The 25,094-nt window shown below is 34.5% G+C and overlaps 1 protein-coding gene across 1 annotated transcript; it reads left to right on the top strand.

The window, feature by feature from the left end:
• The first annotated feature begins 385 nt into the window (after positions 1–385).
• kctd5a (potassium channel tetramerization domain containing 5a) lies at positions 386–20,200 on the top strand. The gene is given in 6 exon segments (NM_207049.1): positions 386–639; positions 6,108–6,216; positions 6,373–6,464; positions 9,360–9,455; positions 15,800–15,925; positions 19,064–20,200. Coding segments are annotated over 6 exon segments (675 nt in total). The 5' UTR covers positions 386–417; the 3' UTR covers positions 19,094–20,200.
• Positions 20,201–25,094: the final 4,894 nt, after the last annotated feature.

Genomic DNA, 25,094 nt, shown 5'->3' with positions numbered 1-25,094 from the left:
ACATCATGTGTCTATTTTAAAGACCAAAACAACAATCATTGTCAGTCTACTGCTTTTATTTTCACAATTACACAATTTCTCAGAAATAGGAACGAAAAACACGGGAAAGAAAGAAAATTCCTTTGGGCTACATAAAAAAGTATTAAACTGTCTTTCTAAAACGGCGAATGTGCTTCAAAACTAATCCAGCTGTCTACCTAGATGTCCAAGTCATCGCAGCGCATGCCCATTCATGCGTTCTAAAAAGTGCAGTCTACCTAGGCAGCTCAGTGCGTTTTTGAGACGCCGCCCTTGCAGTTGTCTGTAAAGGGAGGAGGGCAGAGCTGCTCTCAAACTCAGCACACTTCCTGCTCTTGCTGTAGTTCCATCAGTCAGTCAGTGAATCCGTGAGTCCGGCAGCGGGAGTGCAGAGGAGGGATGGCGGAGAAGAGCCCTGACCCGAGCGGCTCCAACGGTCGGCGGTGTCCCGCTCCTTCTCCCGGAGAGAGGCTGCAGCCATCCGGAAGCGGCTCTTCCAAATGGGTTCGTCTGAACGTCGGCGGCACCTACTTTCTAACGACGAGGCAAACGCTGTGTAGAGACCCGAAATCTTTCCTGTACCGCCTGTGCCAGGCCGACCCCGACCTCGACTCTGACAAGGTATTCAAACTAGCTTGATTCACTAGCACGACAATGAGCATTATTTTTCGCTTATATTGGCTCTGAGCAGTTCGGTTAAACCGGGGAAACCCGAAATGACGGCTCTGCGGTGTTCCCCTTCGCTATCTTTATGTTTTTGAATATTTTAGCTTAACGGCTAGCTGATAAAGTTACATTAAACGGAGCCCCCCTTACTAGCTTAGCTTAACCGATAACACTTGGTGTAACGTTAACGTTACTGGGTGAAGTCAACATTAGCTGTAGACCTAAAAATATGGTCAAATATGTATATTTGTTCTTGTTTGAGCATTTCGCGTTAAAATGCATAACCGTACTCCAATACCGTTTCTTATAGGAGTAACGGTAACGTACATGTCACGTTCTAACTGATTAAGTTCCACTAGTGTTGATTTAACAAAACCTTAACTCTTTAAAACGATAACATTACCAATGCTTGCTCGAGTAAACATAAAATATTACAAAGATACTTTATACATGTTTTCATTTACCCCACTGTTTAAAAAAAACTGGGATCTTGAGTTACCAAGTCGGACTAAACTATTGAAATAGTGGTCACAGTTTACATCAAGTCTTTACCATTAATTAATACGACCTAGCAATGAGCATATTTATTTAACATTTTATTTTTAAATGTATAATGTGTACCAACAATGAGCTAACAATGCAGCATAATGTTGCCATTAAGATTGTAAATACTGGAATTTGTATTAATTGTTAATTGTATGTAATGCAACACATATTGTTAAATTTACAGAAAGTCCTTGCATTTTTATAATTGCTCATTTCTTCTGACTGCTGGGTTTCTTTTTTTTATCTTTATAATTTTTGTATTGTAATATGTAGTTGGTTTTTGCCATCCATGAACATGTCTTTGGATGTGAATTGGCAATAATGTGAATAACTAATTTATACATAATAATTTAACAGTGGGCATAAAGCATATGTTTAGGAAAAAAAGTTTTGATCTTTTTAATTTAATAATACATAAAGTAAACAAACCAACAAAAAAGTAATATTTGAAGTTCTGTCAAATGATTAATCACATTAAAAAAAAAGTTCAGATTTATAAAATATATGTGCATACTGCCTGTGTTATAACTATGTCATAACTGTTGTGTAAAATATTTGTGTATGCATCTGAATTATTAGCCCCCATGTTTATTTTTTTTCTGTTTAACGGAGATAATTTTTTTCAACACATTTTTAAACATAATAGTTTTAATAACTCATCTCTAATAACTGATTTATTTAATCTTTGCCATGATGACAGTAAATAATTATTGACTAGATATTTTTCAAGACACTTCTATACAGCTTAAAGTGACATTTAAAGGCTGAACTGGGTTAATTAGGTTAACTAGGCAGGTTAGGGTAATTAGGCAAGTTATTGTATAACAATGGTTTGGTCTGTAGACTATTGAAAAAAAAAATGCTTAAAGGGGGTAATAATTTTGTCCCTAAAATGGATTTAAAAAAAATTCAAAACTGCTTTTATTCTAGCCGAAATAAAACAAATAAGACTTTCTCCAGAAAAAAAAAAAATTATCAGACGTACTGTGAAAATTCCCTTGCTCTGTTAAACATCTGTTAGGAAATATTTAAAAAAGAAAAAAAAATTCAAAAGGGGGCTAATAATTCTGACTTCAACTATGTATAATTTTTTTAAATATATTTAATTTGTACTTTGTACAGCATGTGTGTATTTATACATACACAAATATACACACTACACATGCATATATTATGTAAATACGAACTGTTATCTTGTATGCGATTAATAATTTGACAGCACTGAATATTTTACATTCATCTCATAACATTTATTTTTCATTCTTTGTGATGTAAATGTCATTCTTATGAATGCTTTTTTTATTTTTTCCAATTGCAATAATTGGCTTAATCTTTTTAAAAAATAATAATTGATCTGCAAAACAATTAGCACACAAATAAACTGGTTATATATATATATATATATATATATATATATATATATATATATATATATATATATATATATATATATATATATATATATATATATATAAATATATATTTATATTTATATTTATATATATTTTCTTCTTCTTCTTCTTCTTCTTCTTCTTCTTATTATTATTATTATTATTATTATTATTATTATTATTATTATTATTTATTATCCTCCAGCATCAGTGTTTTTAATAAATCCTTCAGTTTCTTCCATGTGTCACAAGAAGAAATGGGGTTGCCTGCATGCCTTTAAACTTTTAAAGGTCACTATGCATCATTTATTAGGGCAACGACATTTGAAAGCCGCTAAATAGACAAAGAATTTCTTCTGTCCAAAAATATTTCTTCCAAATTAATTTCCCTATCACAAGGTTGAATTTGCGTGACTTAACTGTAAAGGTCGCTCTCCTGAACGCTTTAATGCGAGCGTGAACGCTGTGGAATAAAGCTGACTTTTCTGACCTCGGTATCGATCTGTGGTAATGATGTTGTGCTGGAGATGGATCAGCGTCCCTATGGGCTCTGCTGCATGTATGTTAAATGTCAGCCACACCTTTTCTTAACAGACACGCTTCTGTATCCATCAACCACTGTTTGCCATTACTTGAAAATTCCTTCGAACAAAGATCCAGAGGCATTGAAGCCAGATTTGGAGCTGCAGAAGGTTTGCATTCATCCTATAGGTTAAAAATAACAAAATATATATTTAATTTTCTAAAAATTGTCACTGCATAATAAATGTTTACTCGCATTGTTTTCTATTCAATCTCAGACTACGGCAGTGATAATGTAGCAGAATGCAAATAGAAAATAGTTTGTGATTTGTAAACATTTTGTAAAACAGAAGTAGTTTAGAGGATGTCATTTCACATGATTAATTTTGTCAGATTACAGAACAAACAGTATGGGTCAATCTGGAATCTGCTGACTGTAAAAAGTCATGTGGTTGTGATTTGCCAGCACATTTATATGACTGGATTGGACAATAATCAGATTCATGGATTGATTTACTCACCTTTGACTTGTTTCAGAATAATAAAGATATTTTAAAGAATGTTGGAAACCTGTAATTATTCACTTTCATAGTATTTGTTAAGGATGGGAATGGTTACAGATTTTCAGCTTTCTTTAACTTATTTTGCGTGCAACAGAAGACTCGCAAACTGGTTTAGAACAAATCAAAGGTGATTCTTAGTTTTTGGGTGAAATATGCCAAACAAGGTCAAATATTTTAAAACATTAGTTAAGACTGTAGGGCTGCTCGATTATGGGAAAATCATAATAACGATTATTTTGGTCATGATTGTAATCACAATTATTCTAAACAAATGTACAGTTGAAGTAAAAATTATTTGCCCTCCTGTTATTTTTTCTTTTTAATAATCATTTTCCCAAATGATGTTTAACAGATTCAGGATTTTCTTTTGCCGCATTTTCTATAATATTTGTTTCTTCTGGAGAAAGTATAATTTGTTTTGTCTTGGGTAGAATAAAAAAAGGTTTACATTTATTTTTTGACCATTTTAAGATCACTATTAATCCGCTTAAGCAATATAAAAAAAACTACAGTTCTACAATGACTTTCCTTATTAACCTAGTTAAGCCTTAAAATGTAATTTTAAGCGGAATATCTTAATAATATGTAGTAAAATACTATTTACTTTCATCATAGCAAAGATAAAATAAATCATTTATTAGAAATGAGTTATTAAATGTGTTATGTTTAAAAATGAGTTGAACAAATCTTACTTCCATTAAACAGAAATTGGGGAGAGAAGGGTCACTTATAATTCAGGAGGGCTAATAATTCTGACTTCAGCTGTATATATATATATATATATATATATATATATATATATATATATATATATATATATATATATATATATATATATATATATATATATATATATATATATATACATATACATACAGATACTATGGATGTCAGTGATTGCAGGTTTTCAACATTCTTCAAGATATCTTCTTTTTTGTTTAACAGAAGACAAACTCAAACTATAAATATATTTTTTTGTGATCTGTCCCTTTAATTGATCATGAAATTTATTTAGTTTAACTTAAGGAACCCTTTGAAATGTTTTACTTTATCAAATTTAGTTTTATTCAATGTTAACAGTGAAACATTTAAGATGATTTGTGGCATAATTATTTAAAATAAAGTTTATATTATTAGTAGTTAGGAATGGGTACCAAAACTCTGTACTTTATAGGTATCAGTGCTACATTATAAAAGACAGAAGTATCGATAAGCTTTGATGTTAACGGTTCTGCTATCGATACTGGAGAATTATTGCTGAATAAACATTACTTACAGTAGCATCCCGAGTGGACAGCGACAATGCTCATTGCAACAAAGTATCTTTCAAAAAGGCATTAACTGCAGAACGGCTAATGAAAAGTTTTTGACTGCCTAGCTAATAACGCTAACGTGTTACATCATCCACATTATTATGCCAGCAGTCGATCACCTAAATTAGTATGATATTAATAGTTAAATAAACACACACATTTGTTTACAATGACAACAGTATTTTGTATATACATTAAAAATGTTTTTACATCAGCTGTATTTACAAATATAGCCTATTATTCATAAATATAGCCTAATAATAAACTATGCTTATAGCAAATATAGCCTAATAATGAACTATGCTTATTAAGAAAAAATTTTTTACATTGCAAGATGCTTCAAAACTTCATTAAAACACGGGTAACTCTCAAAACACTGTTAACTCATTTTTGTGAATGCGTTAATGAAAAATCATAAACATTCTCATTTAACTGCATTTTACAACTCAAAGAGGGCATTTTCAACTGCAGGGATTGGAAACACAATAAACCAAGAAAGATCCGACTTCTGTCAGAAAAGGCAAACATGTTGATTTTTCTCCAGAAAGTTTTTTTTTCTCTTCATTTTTTTACAGAAAAAAAAAATATATATTTGTTTTACAATTATTGGTTTTGTTTTATTTTACAATAAAAACGTGATTGTGTAAAGTGTTGTTAATTCTGTTCAAATAGTTTTTTGTATTTTCGGTAAAAGAACACTACAAAAAGTACCAATAAGAGAACTGTTAAAGTACCGAACCGATAAATGGTATCGATAAAATTGATAATACTGTTAATAGCTCAACGATACCCACTGTAATAATAGTAGTGGTATTTTATTTACAGCTGTATTATATAGATGTACATTATTGTGGAGAAACTGATATGAAACAGTATTTTGTATTGTAATAGCGTGTATATTACAATGTAATAACGTGGTTAAAATAATTGAATGTGCTTTATTGCGTATAGTATTTGTTATATTTATAAAATACAAACCTACTGCAAGCTCCACTTTCATAGTCCTCAGTTGTATAAATGATGTTTGTCATGCTAAAATTCTTCAGAGGTCAATACTGTGTTTCTAAAAATGCTGTTTTCTCTTCTAGGATGAAACGGGTGCTTATTTGATAGACCGAGATCCCACTTATTTTGGTCCAGTGCTCAACTATTTGAGACATGGGAAGCTGGTGCTGAACAGAGGCCTGGCAGAGGAAGGTATGACAGGAACTTTAGGATACGTTCAGACATGCTTTAAGATTTTTTCTGTTGTTTAACTGACGGCTAAATTCAGTTTTAACTTGTTTGTTAGCTGTTTTTGTAGTCTGATATGCGGTTTATGGTTTATTATTTAATCAGTGAAATGTTCCCCAGGTGTGCTGGAAGAGGCTGAATTCTACAATATCACTTCACTGATTAAACTGGTCAAAGACAAAATCAGGGAGAGGGATTGTAAGACCGCTCAGGTAAGATGATTTTATTTTATTTATTTAAATGTACTCTTTTTCAACCATATTTTCTAACTTATTTTATCCTTTTGAGGTGATCTTTAACACTGTTAATCCAAAAACAGTTTTAGGGTCTTTAGCCCAAAAATAAATTGTACAAGTTTAATATCATTTATAACAGTATTATGATTTTTCTCCCAAAAAATTAAAAATAAATAAATAACTATAGAAGCTGACATAATGTTAAACAAACAAATGAGAAATAATATGATGCTCTGCTCTTCTTTTAAGTGAAAATCTCCTGTTACTTCCTCTTTTCACGCTGTTGAGGTCACACGTCTATATATAAACAGTAAAAAGATGCTAAGTAGTAGGGCTTGGCAATTCAGCAAATTTACAATTCACTAATTTACATGTTACTATTTGGGTTTGCCTTTTTATCTTGGACTTTGTTTTGAATGAAGCACATTTGCAAGAGACGACGTTTTGGTTTGGAGTTTGCACCTAGGTAGATGTTCAAGTAATGCCTTTGTAATTTGTGTTTAGTAATTGTATGTTCTGCTGGGCGATGTGAAAAATCTTATATCACAATAAAAGTCATCTCATATACTGATAACAATATATCATAATATATTCAATCATGTAATATTGACCACATATAAAATACTTTTTAAAGTATATACTCACGTTTGTACTCCTTCATATGTGATTATTTTTTTTAACTTTGGGCAAATGTTTGATGTAGGAATGTAGAAATCTAAAATCAGTTGTAATAAAAAATATAATAATAATAATGCATAATAAATATTTGCATTTCTAACATAAAATATTGATTATATAAAATGCCAAAAATTTTACTTTTAAGCTTGACAGGGTTTCTGTGGTTTCATAAAATCCAAATTTTAAAATCCTTAATTTACTGAAATATTGTGTTGTAGGTCTTAACTTTCCTTTGTTCCTGAATTGCTATCCAATCTGGCCAACACCCATACAATCTATCCATCTCTGGACAAACTGTTGTGCATAGATTTAGTTTATTAGAGTTTTTAAACTTTTAAAACATTTGTTCATTTTGATTTTTAACTTTAAAAAAAGTTTATTGGAAAAACAGTGTAAAGATAAAAAGTATAGCTTGCTTGTTTTTACAGTCTTTCAGATGTTTTGCTTAAAAATATGTAAAATATTTGATTTTATATTATTAATTTTAGTATTGTATTAAATTATTATATTTTTTGATGGGTCTAATTTGAAATTCCTTTTGAGTCTAGCCCTTTATGAGTCTAAAACTTGATTCTGAATGGTCTCAAATGTCTTAACTTTTTGCTTGAGACTTCTTCATCATGCTGTTGATGCATAATTCCTGCCTGCATTTAGAATTTGCTCATCCAAATAATGAAACATTATTACCAGGGATCGATGCTAAGGATTTCTTCTAGTGGCCTGGTTGGGCCAGTGGTAAAGATTTTTACCTGCCTTGCCAAAGGTTGAAGGTCCCAGATCACCAGTTGAAGCAACAGAAATCTTCTTAAAGTGAAATTAAACCAGATTAGTAGAGTGTAGCATTACACTAGTGTATTTCATAAAAAAGAATATTTTATACAGTTTTTCTGTACTCGCATTCATAGCTTCAAGTCAGTAATCCAAAACAGTCCATCTCAAAAAGGTTAAGATTAAGACAATACTCTGATTAAGAGTCGACCATGTAAACAGCAATTTTTTATTACCTTAATCCAAATAAAGTCATAATCAAACTAATCAGAAATTGAAATGAGGCATGTGGACTGTCTTTTTTAGTGGCATTATTGAAGTGCAGTACAGACATGCAAACACCGCAATGAAACTATTTTCGTCGCATTTTGTTACAGGATATTCCACACACTCTCACACACACATGCTAGTTTGACACTATTTTCTGCACCTATCGAGTCAGTGAAGGACCACAGATACCCGCATTGCAAAATGCAGTTTTTTTTTTTTTTATTTTTTTATTTTTTATGTTTTTAGCCATTTGAATTCAATTTAAAAACAACACCCTTCCATCAGTCCTTACCTCATATTCTTAACCAGTACCTCAGTTTGTCACAGGGGCATGCATAAAATGTTCTTGATTGAAAGTGAAACTGGCAAAATGTTTTTAAAGTCGAAGAATTAAAAATGAAACGACCAAAATTACGTGAAACATGGACAGCATGGTGACGCAATGACGTTAATAGAATTGTGTGCTATAACATCTAACACAGGATCATGAAAGGAACATCCAAAAAGCAACTCATGTAAACACCTCAATCATATTCTTGTCTTATTCAGATTAAGGCAAATAATTTGGATAAGGATGTCCATGTAAATGGAGTCATAGTTGACCTGATTTTAATATGAGCACTCTAGCACTCTAGTACAATTTCCTGATGAGCGACATCATGCACACGCACACTGCATGTTAGCCATGCCCACTTATTTACATGTCACGGTATACACGGGGGAAAAATCTGTTACGGTTGACAGATATTTTTTTGGTAATGTTATATACAGCCAGTCCTAAAAGCCAGTTTTGCATAAATTGGGTAGTTTTTTTTTTTGCCTATTTCTTTAGGAGACAACATTTACACATTTGTTCTTTCTGTAGAATTTGACGCAATAAATGATCAAAATGTCTTTGTTAGATCTGCAGATCTGTCTTTTGCATGGGATTTGTCTTACACTGCATTTCCAGGTCTTGTCAAAATGCTCCCGCTGTATCCCATGACAAATGTGTCCTCTGAATCTGCCATCTCAGCACCTCCGTCTGATGACATCTGTGGGTCTGCAGGAGTGCCCGAATCATTTCACAGCTAAATTACAGCACTGTCAAGAAGAAAAGTTGTGCCATGCTGCTTTTTCATAGTTGTTTTTTTTTTGTTGTTGTTGTTTTTTTAGCTTCCAGTAAAGCACGTCTACAGAGTCCTGCAGTGTCAGGAGGAGGAACTGACTCAGATGGTCTCCACCATGTCAGATGGCTGGAAGTTTGAACAGGTGATTAGAAATACAATGGAGTATTGGATTACACTGTTTCACAGTTTGTCATATGATAGATGATCATGTGTTATATAGAGATGAGGAAATCAGCTTCCATGAAACGAATGAAGCACAACAGTCTTAAACACTGATGATAAAACATATTTTTGAGCAGTAAATTGACATATTAGAATGCTAACCCTGGTTGCGGCTGGAAATCTCTGGGAAATATTTTACATAATATCCTTTCATATTTATTGGCTTATTTTCAGTTGGATGCCCTGTATAATTGCAATCCCCAAAAATTCAAGAATTGTGTTGATTCAGCTCATTTAAAGTAATTTTAACAAGAAGCCAAAAACCGAATTATTTTAGGGTTTAAAAGTTTTAGCTCAATCTTTTCGTGTTTATTAGCTGTAGTTCAGTCAGGCACCATATATAATTTGGATACAAGCTATTAATTGTGTGTTTAATATAATGACCTATTTATTCTGTGCTGGTGAACAAAGTGTGATGGCATTCAGCTTACAGTGTGGACAGACTGCGGTCATTAGTTGTAGACAGTGTGTAACAGCCATAATTAATACACTGTTCCTTTTAAATGTCACGGTTTAACCATCTGTGATCCTAAAGCCAGTGGTTTGAGTAGGTGCCTCTGCTATTTTCAGTGGTTAGATGTTACTTACAGAGTCAAATTTTGGGGATGCTAATTTTACTATGATTCACCAGTTTGCAAAACATTCTGCTTGCATCTGTTCTTTGAATGTGCTTTTTCTTTCTCTTTGTATAGACAGCAACCATCTAATTAGAATCCAGAGCTAAACCTAGAGTGAGTGGCGTTTGCTGTTAAATGAAAGGTATACAGTGTTGAATTGAGCAGCGCAGGAGGGTTTTCCCTGGTGCAGTGAGTGAGTTGTATGCACTTCTGACCTGCATTTGGCTCGTCTACAAGTGTAGCCTTACATGGGCAGCTGGAAGGTGACAGAATGTCAGGCATTTCGCTCGAATGCACCTTTTAAAATGCTGTGTATAGAAAGCGTAGAAGATAAAATCTAGTTAACAATTGTAGGATGATAATATCTGTCGTGAAATGCCTTTGTTTTAAAATATTATTTTTTTTCTAGTCAATTTAAATTTGATTATGCAATTTTTTTTTTGTTGCGATTTTATTAATAAGTTTTTATCTCTGTATATATTGTTATGATGATTTTGACCTAAGCTGCAAGAAAGTTACATTAACGAGTATAACAAAACGTGTATATATATATATATATATATAATTGAAGTCAGAATTATTAACCCCCCTGAATTATTAGCGCCCTGTTTATTTTTCCCCCAGTTTCTGTTTAACGGAGAGATGATTTTTCCAATACATTTCTAAACATAATAGTTTTAATAACTCCTTTCTAATAACTGATTTATTTTATCTTTGCCATGATGACAGTAAATAATATTTGACTAGATCTTTTTCAAGACACTTCTATACAGCTTAATATAACATTTTAAAGGGTTAATTAGGTTAACTAGACAGGTTAGAGTAATTTGGCAATTTGTTGTATAACGATGGTTTCTTCTGTAGACAGTCAGAAAAAAATAGCTTAAAGGGGCCAATAATTTTGACCCTAAAATCGATCATAAAAAATGAAAAACTACTTTTATTCTAGTCAAAATAAAACAAATAAGACTTTCTCCAAAAGAAAAAAAAAATATCAGAAATACTGTGAAAATTTTCTTTCCCTGTTAAACATAATTTTGGAAATATTTAAAAAAGAAAAAAAAATCAAAGGAGGACCAATAATTCTGACTTCTACTGTATGTATCTTTGGAGAAAGTCTTATTTGTTTTATTTCGGCTAGAATAAAAGTTTTTTTTTAATTTTTTAAAAATCATTGTAAGGTCAAAATTATTAGCCCCTTTAAGCTATATATTTTTTGCGATAGTCTACAGAACAAACCAATAACTTATACAATAACTTGACTAATTACCCTAACCTGCCTAATTAACCTAGTTAAGCCTTTAAATGTCACTTTAAGCTGTATAGAAGTGTCTTGAAGAATATGTAGGCAAATATTATTTACTGTCATCATGACAAAGATAAAATAAATCAGTTATTAGAAATGAATTAATAAAACTATTATGTTTAGAAATGTGTTGAAAAAATCTTCTCTCCATTAAACAGACCAATCAGAGCAATCAAGTATTTCAAAAAAGTACTTTACAGAAAAGTCTGATTAGTTGATGGATTTAAATAAACAGTTAAGGCAGATATGTAAAACAGTTACTGTGAATATTAGTTTAAAAAATATTATTTTAATAGTTTTCAATAAATTATGTATTTTTGTTATTAAGCCCATTTATTATAATTATTATAACTTGTAATCAGATTGCAACTTTTTTTTTTTTTTTACATCATCTAAGATTAATACAAGTATTTGTTGTTGTTCAACTATCAGAACCTTATTGCTATACTGTATATCAATCAATATTTCAGCATCTAGTATGCCAAATGAATTTGAAAATGTTAATGCTTAAAGTAACTAAGTCTCTAAGCATGTGGCACTGTTATGAACATCATTGCACGTATAACATGACCATTTAAAAAGCACACTAAAAGTTTATATACTAAATACTTATTCACAGTATTTTGAAGTGCACAATATATCAGTACTGATATATAAATCGTATTAGTGTATGTCTATTTTAAGCAAAAATAACTGAATAATTATTAAACAAAGAAATGATTATGCGTTATAATTATCCACTTCAGCATGTATACTTTTATTGTGTTATTACTCCGATATTTTTGCTTAGCGAGTGCAGTCTATAATGTTTTAGGGGCTTTAAATGAAATATTTTTTAAATATGAATCAATCCAAAGTTGTAAAGTTTTTTTTTTTTAATCAAAAGTAAACCTAAAAAAATAATATTATTGTTATTATTATCATCCTCATTATTATTATTTATCTATTTTATCTTATGTATTGTATATGCTGTTTTTTAAATGTGAATCCTTCCAAAATTTAACAGTTTTTCTATCAAAAGTAAACCTTAAAATATTTTTGTTTGTGTTGTTATTATTATGTATGTATGTATTTTATTGTATGTGCTATTTATTACTGTTGATGACTTATTTTTATAATTATGGAAAATTATATTTTTAAGATGTGGTAAACCTAAACTTTTTTTTTTTTTTTTGCCATGACAGCCAGAGAAGCTGATATGGAAATAAACTCAAAGCTCTCTGTATCATGTTTAGATCACCTAACCATCTAAGTTCATGTAAAAGCAATGGAAACTTTTTTGCAAGATTGCTTTTATTTGAATAGCAGGATGCACATTGTTTGCTTGCTATTTTTGCATATTGGTTTTCTTGCGGTGGCAGGGTCAGGCACAGAAACGCGCTTGGGGCGTTCGAGGGACAAGCTGTAATTTGTGGTTTAATGGGGATGTTCGAGGCTCAGATATGTTAATCTGCAGTCAGTGGCAGGTGTGAGGAAGCGTCTGTGGTTCAGCATCCTGTGCTGAGTGAGGCGTTTAAAGTAATGTCTGCTGGTTCAGTCTAATCAGCAAAGAGACCGAGGCATCAGAATTCAAGTGGAGTTAAATGGTCACCTTTGTGAAACTCTGACGGTCTGACTCTTAGTCCAAACCAAATGTTGATTGCGAATAATTTGTGATTTTGTTCATATTTCTTGTGTACTTGACATTTTGTCTTGTGCTTGGTATTAACAAACCATCTATTCCACCCAACATAATGCAAAATATAATCAAATTAAGCTGTAAATCAGCTGAAATCAGCATATTTCATTGTTAAAATTCTTGTACAGTAATGATAATTTGTAATGTTTACAAGTTTAGAACACTGCCACAAGATTAGTTACTTAAAGCAAAAAAGTCAAAGTCCGAAATAGTCTTAACAGTGTCACTAAAACTGCCCCTAATCATACCCTTATTGTACCCTTAAGCCTAGTTATAATGCTTAATCAAACCTAAACTGTATCCCATGTCAATAACAACGACATTGTTTTGCAATACAACATAAACCATAGAGTACATTGTGGCTTACAGTCTTATTTTAATCTTTTATTTAAATGGTAAAATATACTTAATATAAAGTGAAACTTTGTTTTTTATATATATAATTTAATTAAAATATAGCTTGGAAATATTTTTGAGAGTTTTGAATTAGATTGTCAGTGGTTTGAAAAAAAAAAAAAACACTATTTTGGAAATAAGGTCATTTTACAAGACCCCTAAAGTTGTCTTAATTTCTGGCTGTGGTAATAGCATTGTTTTAGCTTAGCTTAACTTAGCATAAATCATGCATTCGGATTAGACCGTGAGCATCTCTGTCTAATTAAATTGTCGTTTAATAATGTAAAGTAAAACAAAATGTAAACTGCCATTAACCAATCAAACCTAATCATAATGCTTAATCAAACCTAAACTGTATCCCATGTCAATAATACAACATTGTTTTGCAATGCAACATAAACAATAAAGTAAATTGTGCCTCATGGTCTTATTTTTATCATGTATTTAAGTGGTTAAATATACTAAATAAAAAGTTGGACCTATTTATTTTTTTATATTTTGTGATAAAATACAGCTTGGAAATAATTTTGAAGGTTTTGAATTAGATTGTCCTGCATGGAAGTCAGTGGTTTTTAAAGAAACACTCCACTAATTTGAAAATAAGCTCATCTTACAAGACCCCTATAGTTGAGTTTTACCATTTTTTCATATATACATTCAGCCAATCTCTGGGTGTGGTAAGTGCACTTTTACCTTAGCTTAGTATAGCATAAATCATTGATTCGGATTAGACCGTTAGCATCTCTCTCAAAATATTCTAAAAAAGAAGTTTTGATCATTTTCATATTTAAAGCTTGGCTCTTCTGTTTTGGCTTTGTGTATTTAGACCGGCCAGGAACTATACTCTTATTTTGGTGTTGTAATCAAGGAAATTCACTGCAGTACCATGGTTGCTCCAAGCACAGTGTTCTTACAGTACAGTGATATACTGTTTCTTAGCTGGAAACTATTTTCTGATGCTGCATAATATTGTGCCATGCAACCTCCATGGTACAACACGAAAGTTACTTGAATATTATGCCAGAATGAGAGTATAATTCCTAGCCATATCAGTGTAAAAAAAAAAAAAAAAAAAAATTGTGTTACTCCTAGTTCCCAACGTAACTAGAAGAGTCAACCTTTAAATAGGAAAATTGTCAAATTTTCAAATTGGCAACAAACTATTTTGTAGCTAATGTTCTAATCTGATTCAGTGATTTATGCTACACTAAGCTATAATTACTCCCTCCAGACCTGGAAATCGGCTGAATGGAGTCAAAAATATTGAAACTCAACCATTTGGGTAGTTGTAAAATGAGCATTTTTCTAAAAAAATAAAGTTCCTTTAAGTCAGAGATGCCCAAAGTAGGGCCTGCGGGCCAAAGTTGGCCCATTGTAACCTTTGATGTGGTCCACCATCCCATCTGAGAGGAGAAGTGAGTACTAATTTGACGCAACCTTTTTCGTTTGTTTTATTGCTGAGCTACTAAAAAACAACTGAAATTAAATGTTTCAATTAAATGTTGTAAATTCATTCATTCATTTTATTTTCGGCTTAGTCCCTTTATTAATCTGGGTTCGCCACAGCGGAATAAACCGCCAACTTATCCAGCATATGTATTACGGAGTGGATACCCTTCCAGCTGCAACCCACCTCTGGAAAACACCCATACACTCCCATTCACACACGTACACTACGGCCAATTTAGCTTACCCAATTCACCTGTACGGCATGTCTTTGGACTGTCGGGAAAACCTGAGCACCTGAGGGAAACCCACGCCAACACCGGTCAAAACTGACTTAGCTGAGGCTCGAACCAGCGACCTTCTTGCTGTGAGGTGACCGAGCTACCCACTGCGCCACCATTCAGCCCAAATGTTTTAAATTAATCAGATTTTGTAAAATACTGATTGTTTTGCTTTTATTGTAATATGTTCATTATTAGATGTAAAAAAAAAAAGAATACAGTCAATTTCTAAACACTGTTAAATAAACTAAGAAATTACCCATAGCAGCTATATTTACCTTCAGCCCACTAGCCTCAATCAAGTTTGGTTTTTGGCCCTTCATAAGAAATAGTTTAAGCACCCCTGCTTTAAGTAGAGCATCCAGTGTTTGGCCTCTGTTTCTTACAAATACAATTACTCATGATTAACAGCTACATATATAAACATTGAAAAAAATTGTGGATTCGTTCATATTTCCTGAACAAACAGTCATCCAATCAGCTGACTTTGAAACGCTGTCGTCATGTGTTTTCCTCTCTTTCTCTCTCTCTTCTGGCCAGCTGGTGAGCATCGGCTCTTCATACAACTACGGAAACGAGGATCAGGCCGAGTTCCTCTGCGTGGTCTCCAAGGAGCTGCACAATCAGTCATACGGCACAAACAGCGAGCCCAGTGAAAAGGCCAAGGTGAGGCTCTTCTTCTCCCTCGTGCACCCACAGAAATAGTCACTTACGCACACATCGTAAGAAAAAAAATAAAAATCCCACAGCTCCAGTCTTCACATGATCACATGGCATAACAGCAGTCAAAGAGAGCCGATTAACCACATCAAATGTTTTGTTCTTTCCTGCATGCCATGCGCACTGAGGATGTGGAAATAATGTTTTCTTTTTTTTTTTCTCTTTCTTGGTGAGGCATCATTTACATATCACTTAAGCTGATAATTAGGTCTCTGCTGAATGCTGAAGAGTCGCACTCTCTCTCTCTTTCTCTCTCTCTCACCCGAATCTCTCAGTTTGACGCTTGCTAGATATTAGAAAGCCCTAGATTTATGGCCTCAGCTCATTGAAGGCTTGCTTTCCTACTGGTAGATAAAGCTTAATATTTAATGCGCTCTCATCAGTTGCTGCAGCCACGAGTTTTAATCACAAAAATGCCTTCGTTTGACTTTGTTCCAGCAGTTTTCTGACAGGGTGGTAATGCAGGTTCGGGTCAACAGGGGCTTGTGTTGTAATAAACACGCTGGGATGATTTCATCAAGGCATTGTTGTGCGCTTCCTGTGAAGTTCACACAATCACTTATCCAAATATAAGCGAAGGGCTCACGTTTAGGGCTGGGTCATTTAGTGTACAAATAAAAAAAGTACATGTTTTAGTATTTATTATGTGCTCCGCAGTGGCGTATGGCTACACATATAAAAGTATTATTTTTAAAATATTCATTTATTTATTTTTTTTTATTAAGGGAACATGCATGCCTCTAACAATGTAAATTTCAGAGAGGTAAAATAGTTGTAATAGATAATAAATCTAACACATTTCCACACATTTTTGTTGTATCATAGATCACAAATATATTCAATATATTTATTGTAAAATATACACCCACTGGCCACTTTATTAGGTACAACTGCCTGTTGATACAAGTTTGTAATCAGCCAATTGCATGGCAGCAACTCAATTCATTTAGGCATGTAGACATGGTCAAGATGATCTGCTGTAGTTCAAACCGAGCATCAGAATGGGGAAGAAAGATGATTTAAGTGACTTTAAACATGGCATGTCTGTTGGTGCCAGACGGGCTGGTCTGAGTATTTCAGAAACTGCTGATCTACTGGTATTTTCACACACAACCATCTCTAGGGTTTACAGAGAATTGTCCAAAAAAAAAATATATATATACAGTCCGTGGCAGTTCTGTGGGCTCAAATGCCTTGTTGGTGCAAGAGGTCAGAGGAGAATGGCCAGACAGCTTCCAGCTGAGAGATAGGCAACAGTTGCTCAAATAACCACTCATTACAACTGAGGTATGCAGAAGAGCATCTCTGAACGCACAACACGTCCAACCAAGAGCAGAAGAAGACCACACAGGGTGCCACTCCTCTGTCAGCTAAGAACAAGACACTGAGGCTAAAATTCACTCAGGCTCACCAAAATTGGACGTTAAAAGATTGGAAAAATGTTGTCTGGTCTGATGAGTCTTGATTTCTTCTGCAACATTCAGATGGTTGGGTCAAAATTTGGCATCAACAACATGAAAGCATGGATCCATCCTGCCTTGCATCAACAGTTCAGGCTGGTGGTAGTGATGTAATGGTGTGGCTGATATTTTCTTGGCACAGTTTGGGCCCATTAATACCAATTAAGCATAGTGCCAATGCCACAGCCTACCTGAGTATTGTTGCTGACTATGTCCATCCCTTTATGACCACAGTGTACTATCTTCTGATGGCTACTTACAGCAGGATAATGCACCATATCATAAAGCGCGAATCATCTCAGACTGGTCTCTTGAACATGACAATAAGTTCACTGTACTCAAATGGCCTCTATGGTCACCAGATCTCAATACAATTGAGCACCTTTGGGAAGTGGTGGAACAAGAGATTCACATCATGGATGTGCAGACCAACAAATCTGCAGCAACTGTTTGATGCTATTATGTCAATATGGACCAAAATCTCTGAGGAATATTTCCAGTACCTTGTTGAATCTGTGCCACAAAGGATTTAAGGGCTGATCACACCAAACACGATTTTTTATGAAGAAGTCTCTTCTTCATCTTCAAAAGTCTCCGTAGTCATCTTGACAATACAAACATTGCAGGAACCTTAACGGAAATCCCGCCTTTGCTTTCATTTAATTGGAGAAAAAAAAGACGCAAGACACGTAACACACTCTTTTCGCTCAGTTGACTTTTTTAACTGCGAGTGCACGGTGCATAAGGGTAAAAACTTTAGCCACAGCAGACGCTTTAAACGCAAGGTGCGCAGGGATGCATAAGCAGTGCGCAAAACGCTCACGGCCGTTAGTAAACCATTCAAGAAAAACGCCCCTCAGCGCATAAGGCGCGTTCGATGTGATCAACTTCTAAGGCAGTTCTAAAGGCAAAAGGAGGACAAACTTGGTAATAATAATGTGTACCTAATAAAGTGGCCGGTTAGTGTATATAAAACATTTATAAAAACAATTATTTACATCTTTTTTTAATAGTTGTGTGTTTTGTTAAAAACATACGTTTTGCTTTATCTAAACTACTATTTATTTTAATTTAAATGGGAATGTCAATTTGAGCAGTTCATTTCATAAAACAAACAAAAAAAGTATGCCATGTTTTCAGAAAGGTTTATATTCATTTTAGACCACACTGTGATGTTAAGAAATCAGTTTTTCTGGAGGAAAAAATCTCTGAATATTTTCATTTATGTTTTATATTACAAGACCATTAATTGTAAAAAAAAAAAAAAAAAAAACAGTATGATTTAACTCTAATCCATACCTAATAAATTCAGAGCAATTTCCATGCATCTTACAATTTATTCCATAGATCTATGTGTGATTTATGCAATTAAATCAGATAAATAATAATAGCTTTTTATATATGCAGCATTATTTATGTAGCGATTATAAAACTATTTCATGAACAATTATAACAGATACTATGGAGATACTTCAGTGAACATCTGCAAGTTCACTCACAACCAATTATGTCTCTTTAGTGCTGAATTATAAATCCTGTATTGAATAATTGAGTAGCTTCTATTTTATCCTGCCATCCTGACTTTTACCCATCCCATCCATTAACAGTTGTTTCTGTCTTGCAGATTCTTCAAGAACAAGGCTCTCGAATGTGAAACAGCTCGTGTTTTATGGCCTCGGGATCTCCTGCAGTTGCCGGGCAAAAAAAAAAAAAAAAACAACAACCCACCACCATATCACACTGAGAGAGAATATTCAAGTCAAGCGGAATGACAACCTATTTGGAATGGATGTTCTGTTTTGTTTTGTTTTAGATGAAATGACACTTGTTTGTGCCTGCACAGCTTGACCGGACTGTTTATTTCTTGACATTGGCGGATCGTTTCCGAAACGTTATTTTTGTCTGGAAGGTAGGAATATGCATGTCATTTAGTAAGGCTCAATCACGTCTGGTCCAATCATGTTTACTCAGGGTCTCTTTATCGGCTTTCACAAAATGTTTATCATGCCGTTTGTGGTCCAATGAGCAATTTTGTCCGAAAAAAAGGAAAATATTTACAAATGTATAGTATGCCGGAAAGTTAAACCTCATCGTTTAAAATCGTAATTATGAGAGTTGAGTTTAAAAAAAAGAAAAGAAAAGAAAGAAAAAAAAAGTATTTTGAGATTTCTTTATAAATAGTGGCTTGCGTGTACTGGTGAGGGGTTGGTGGGTTTTTATAGCAAAGATTTGTTTTGGCATGTTGGTAATAACAGATAAGACTGATCTTTTTTTCCTTCTATTGCATAGTGTTAGTTATGCCAGAAGGGTGAACAGTCTTCAACAGTTTGCCTCAAAGCTTCCTCCCGTTTGGTGAGGTTTGACTGTTGCTGCCTTGAATTGGCTGATGAGAACAGAAAATGTTTGTCTTCCATCCCCACGTGTTCATTCCACATGGACTCTGCTTAAACTGGAACTATTTTAAATGCCTTTTTTTTTTGTGGGGGAAGGGTTGAAAAACAAAACACCTGACACTGTTGACTAATGAAACGTGTTCAATTTGCAACAGATGGTTTTGGTTAATTGGAGAGCATTCACGGGTTGTTTCGCCGCTTCATTTAATCATCCTCGTGTCATTCCATGACCTGAAGACATTTTGTTGATGTTCTGTAGATCACTGAAGAAGAACAGCTGAAACTGGTCCTTTGTGAGAAATACAATGCACGGTCCTAAAAACAGGATGCAGATAAAACAAAGTTAAAGTCATTAAGCAAAAAAAAAAGAACGAAAAGAAGAAGAAGCTGAACATTATTATTTACAGCATTGTTATCTTTAATCTGTAATAAGCAAAGGTGGCATGGTGGCTCAGTGGTTAGCACTGTCACCTTACAGCGAGATGGTCTCTGATGTCCCCCCACTGGGTCAGTTGGCATTTCTGTGTGGAGTTTGCATGTTCTCCCAGTGTTCCTGTGGGTTTCCTCCGGGTGTTTCGGTTTTCCCCACAGTCCAAAGACATGCGCTATAGATGAATTGAATAAACTAAATTGACTGAAGTGTATGAATGTGTGTTTCCCAGTACTGGGTTGCAGCTGGAAGGACATCCGCTTTGTAAAACATATGCCGGAATTGATTAATTTTGCTGATAAACAAGGGACTAAGCTGAAGGAAAGCTAATGAATGAAAGTAATAGGCAGGGGTGTAACAGTTCACAAAATTCACGGTCTTGTTCGATGTGACATCTTGTTCTTGTTCGATGCTCTGCGCCAGAGCATGCGCTTCACGCGGAAGGATCAATCAGCGTTTAGCATGTTTTTTTGATAAAGCAAAAAGACGCTGATTTCCTTAATGTTTAATTTTTTGGCAGCATTTTTTTATTAAAACTAAGATCATTAATCATGACCTTATTTTGTACTTTCTCAGCAGCTTATAAACAGCTCTTTATTTTATTTTATTTTATAGTAATAAATAAAAATCAAATACAAAGAAAATAACACTTTTTAAAAAAATAAAATATGGATTTGACTATATTATTACTATATTCGTGTGTTTTTACACAGATCTGCTTGATGTGATAATGTCGCCTGCAGTGGGACAACTTCTTGGCTTTTTGTTTTAGACCTTTCACTTCATTTACCCTATGGGAAAAAATTACTAGGAGTAATAAAAGCTCAAAGTGCTTGCTCTACAAACAACTGTTTATGAAAGTACAAAAAGAGTTTAAATATAAGACAATACAAGATGGCAACATCAAACAGCATAATGAGCTGTTCTACGGCTAAAAATAAATAGAAGTAAATGAGACCGAAAGACTCGAGGCAATAAAGTTCCAATGGCAGCAACCACTCGTGCGTGAAAGAATAAGACAGTCAGGAATTACGGTCTGTCTGGGAAACGGGCTTGGGAAGGAATAGTGTAAGGGGCCATTCACACAGAACACATCTTTGTGTCTAAAAGCACATGACACATTGCTTGGAAATGCTTTTCCTCCATGATGGCATTCAAAAAAAAAAAAAAAAACAGTCAACGACACCGACTTGCAACGTAAACAGGAGCTCACAAAACTTGCCCCGCCTCTGAGTATTTCTGATTGGTTCACTGCTTTGGAACTGTCATTGATGAGCTCCACTGCATGTAAAAACCTCTAATGGCGTCTCAAAAACACAGCGCTCATTTGATGCGGACAATTGTGGGATTGTCATCTACATTTGTTTTACACACTTTAGACTTTTTTTATCTTTCGATTAAAAAAAAAAAGGGTTAACTCTTTGCTTTGTAATTCATAACAAACCAAAAGCGAATGGTTCAAGACGAATAATGCGACTGTCATGTGCATTCATTTCACACACTTCAGACTCTTTTATAATTCTGTTTGTAATTCATACCAAACTAAAAGTTCAGTATCAATTTGTGTATTGTTACACCCCTTCATAATTACATATGCACTGACGCTGTTTTGTTCTGCCTACTTTTTAGACTCTCAAAGAGAGAGGAGTTGAATTACGTAACGCAAATCTCCAAACACCACTGTTTCAGCTACAAATCTCCTTTAATGTTCTACTGAAGGAATTAAAATTGCGCTGAGGATGAGTGAATCGACAGCATTTTTGGGGGCGAAACTTCCTTTAAGGCAAGGCATGGCCACAACGACATTGAGTTTAATTTGTTACGGCAATACCATTGAGAACAATGCTTTATTTACATGACAGCGACTGTTAATCAGTAGTGTTGTAGGGCTTATCGCGTTGACGCTTTGAGACGGAGACTGAAAACTTTTAGAGGAGTGACACATTTAACAACGATTTTGCATTGCATCGGTTTAGCTTTTTAAAAGTTGAACGTTTATTCCACGTATACATTGTCCGGTTGTTTATTTAACAAGAGAAAAACCATTTTATTTTTGACAATGTTGCCTTTAATGAACCTCCACAAGATCTGAATTGATTTGGAATTGTGGTCAGGGAAATAACACATCACTTTTGCTAGGCTACAAGCATATCTGATCAACATCTTGTATATAATCTAAAGAGCATCATATTCAGCGCATGTTATTTTTCCTAATCCTCTCTCTCTCACACACACACACACACACACACACACACACACACAAAGGGCTTTTACTAGTGGAATTAAAGCTATAATTTTTTGCCGAGATTCAAATCTCGTAATATTGCCTGATCAAGGCAGAGTTTACATGGTTAGTGTTTTATAAACAATAATACTACACGTTTACTTACCTTGACTTATGTGACGCCACATTCTAGTTTGGTTTCAAGACTTGTATGTTTACATATCTTCTTCGATTTACCTAGTTAGTTACTGTCAACCTTGTGTCTTAGCAGCTAGAGATCGGCATCAGTCAGAGCGTTAAGTTGCTCGCTGTTTCTGAAAGGTGAAATTGAGGCTCCACAGTGCATGACGTCCCGCACTGAAAATGCCCACCGTTCACTGCTGACGTCCAGGCCGTGACACTGGAGACTGCTGGTCATCACTGTGTCGGGTGCCGAAGCCCTTAAATTAGCTTTTTTTTATTATTATTTATGTTATACATGTCGTCTGCATCCGCAGATTTTGGTGGAGATCTTCGTTTATCATCTCCGTTACATCTGCTGGACTCGGTCAGCCATGTTTTTTACATTTCAGTTGCCCGTTTACATGAACTCGTTTCTGATGGGCACCAGTTGTTTTGTTTGTATTCTTGAAGCAGGCGTCTGATATCCTGCATTGGATTATTATTTTCTTTTGTTTTAAATTTTAAGCGTGCAATCTGCAAAACGTATTTTGAAAATGGGCAGAAGCAAACTGAAACGTCTTTTGCTCCACTTTGGTCACTGCTGTTCCTATACTTATTATTCTATAAAATGTTTTTGTATTTGTATTTTTTTTTATGCTTACAATTTGTGTATTCACATAGTATATTATATTATATTATATAAATATGTAATTGCAAGTTACGACTGGGGAAAAATGTATATGATGGTAATGCTAGAACCCGGTCAAACTAAATAAACACTTTTGAATTCTGCAATGTTTTTTTTTTTTTTTTTTTTTTTACTGTGATTTCTAGTTGTCTTTTTACCTTGGTATAAGTTCACAACAAAGAAGTGAAGGGCTTTAAAGCTTCTTAATCTACAGGATGTTTGCTTAAATCTTTAAAAAATGGTATTATGAATGTAGCCTTGTTAATAGTGTCCTATATGAACATGTTTTGCATTAATTTTAGTTAAAAAAAAATTGTATTTTAATATGCAGCAACTATACAGTGCATTCGGAAAGTGTTCATAGTATTTTACTTTTTCCACATTTTTTATGTGACAGCTTTATTGCAAAATGGATTAAATTCATTAATTTTCTCAAAATTCTGACAGTGCATGTCAATGCACAAACCAAGAATGAAGACAAAGGAATTGTCTTTAGACCTCCGAGACAGGATTGTCTCGAGGCACAAGGCTGGGGAAGGTTACAGAAAAATTTCTGCTGTTCTGAAAGTTCCAATGATCACAGCGGCCTCCATCATCCGTAAGTAAAAGATGTTTGGAACCACCAGGACTCTTCCTAGAGCTGGCCAGCCACCTAAACTGAGTGATCAGGAGAGAAGGGCTTTAGGGCGTACTTACACTATGTACAGTTGTCTTGAACTGGCCAAAGCACGCTTCTTCCCCGACAGCCTGCACTTACATTACATTCGGGCACACCTCTTCCAACCAGGCCAGGGCTGGCCAAGTGAACCTTGCCTGAGCCCGATTCAGAGCACTCACACTTCTCAAATGATCTGGGAAACGGGCCTGGGCACGGTTCGCATAACATAGTGTGAGTGTGCCCTTAATCAGGGAAGTGATCTATAACCCGATGGTCACCCTGTCTGAGCTCCAGCGTTCTTCTGTGGACAGAGCAGAACCTTAAAGAAGGACAACCATCTGTGCAGCAATCCACCACCCAGGCCTTTATGGTAGAATGGCCAGACAGAATCCAAAGTGAGCCTGGAATTTGCCAAAAGGCACCTGAAGGACTCTCAGACCAGATGTAACTTCTCTTGTCTCATGAGACTAAAATTGAACTCTTTGGAGTTGAATTTTACAATACATTTGGAAAAAAAAACAGGCAGTGCTAATTACCAGGCTAACACCATCCCTACAGTGAAGCATGGGGACGGCAGCATCATGCTGTGGGGATGTTTTTCAGCAGCAGGAACTGGCAGACTAGTCAGGATAGAGGAAAAGATGAATGCAGCAATGTACAGAGACATCCTGAATGAAAACCCGCTTCAGAGAGCTCTTGACTTCAGACTGGGACGACGGTTCATCTTCCAGAAAGACAATGACCCAGAGCACACTGCCAAAATATCAATGGAGTGGCTTCACAACAACTTGGTGAATGACCTTGAGTGGCCCAGCCAGAGCCCAGACCTAAATCCTATTGAACATCTCTGGAGAGATCTGAAAATGGCTGTACACCATCTCTTCCCGTCCAACCTGATTGAGCTTCAGAGGTAATGCAAAGAGGAATAAGCAAAAATTCCCAAAGACAGGTGTGCCAACCTTGTGGCATCATATTCAAGATGCCCTGTAGTTGCTGGTGGGCAAATGTGTTGTACCCTTCAATGTAAAATTGTAATAGGAGAAGAACATTTGGAGATGTTAGTTTTACTCAAAGGATATTGCTGTCTATCAAAAAAACTC

This window comes from Danio rerio, chromosome 3, assembly GCF_049306965.1.
Source record: "Danio rerio strain Tuebingen ecotype United States chromosome 3, GRCz12tu, whole genome shotgun sequence".
Lineage (NCBI taxonomy): Eukaryota > Metazoa > Chordata > Actinopteri > Cypriniformes > Danionidae > Danio > Danio rerio.
The sequence above is the reverse complement of the archived record's forward strand: the minus strand, read 5'-3'. Positions and strand labels throughout refer to the sequence as shown.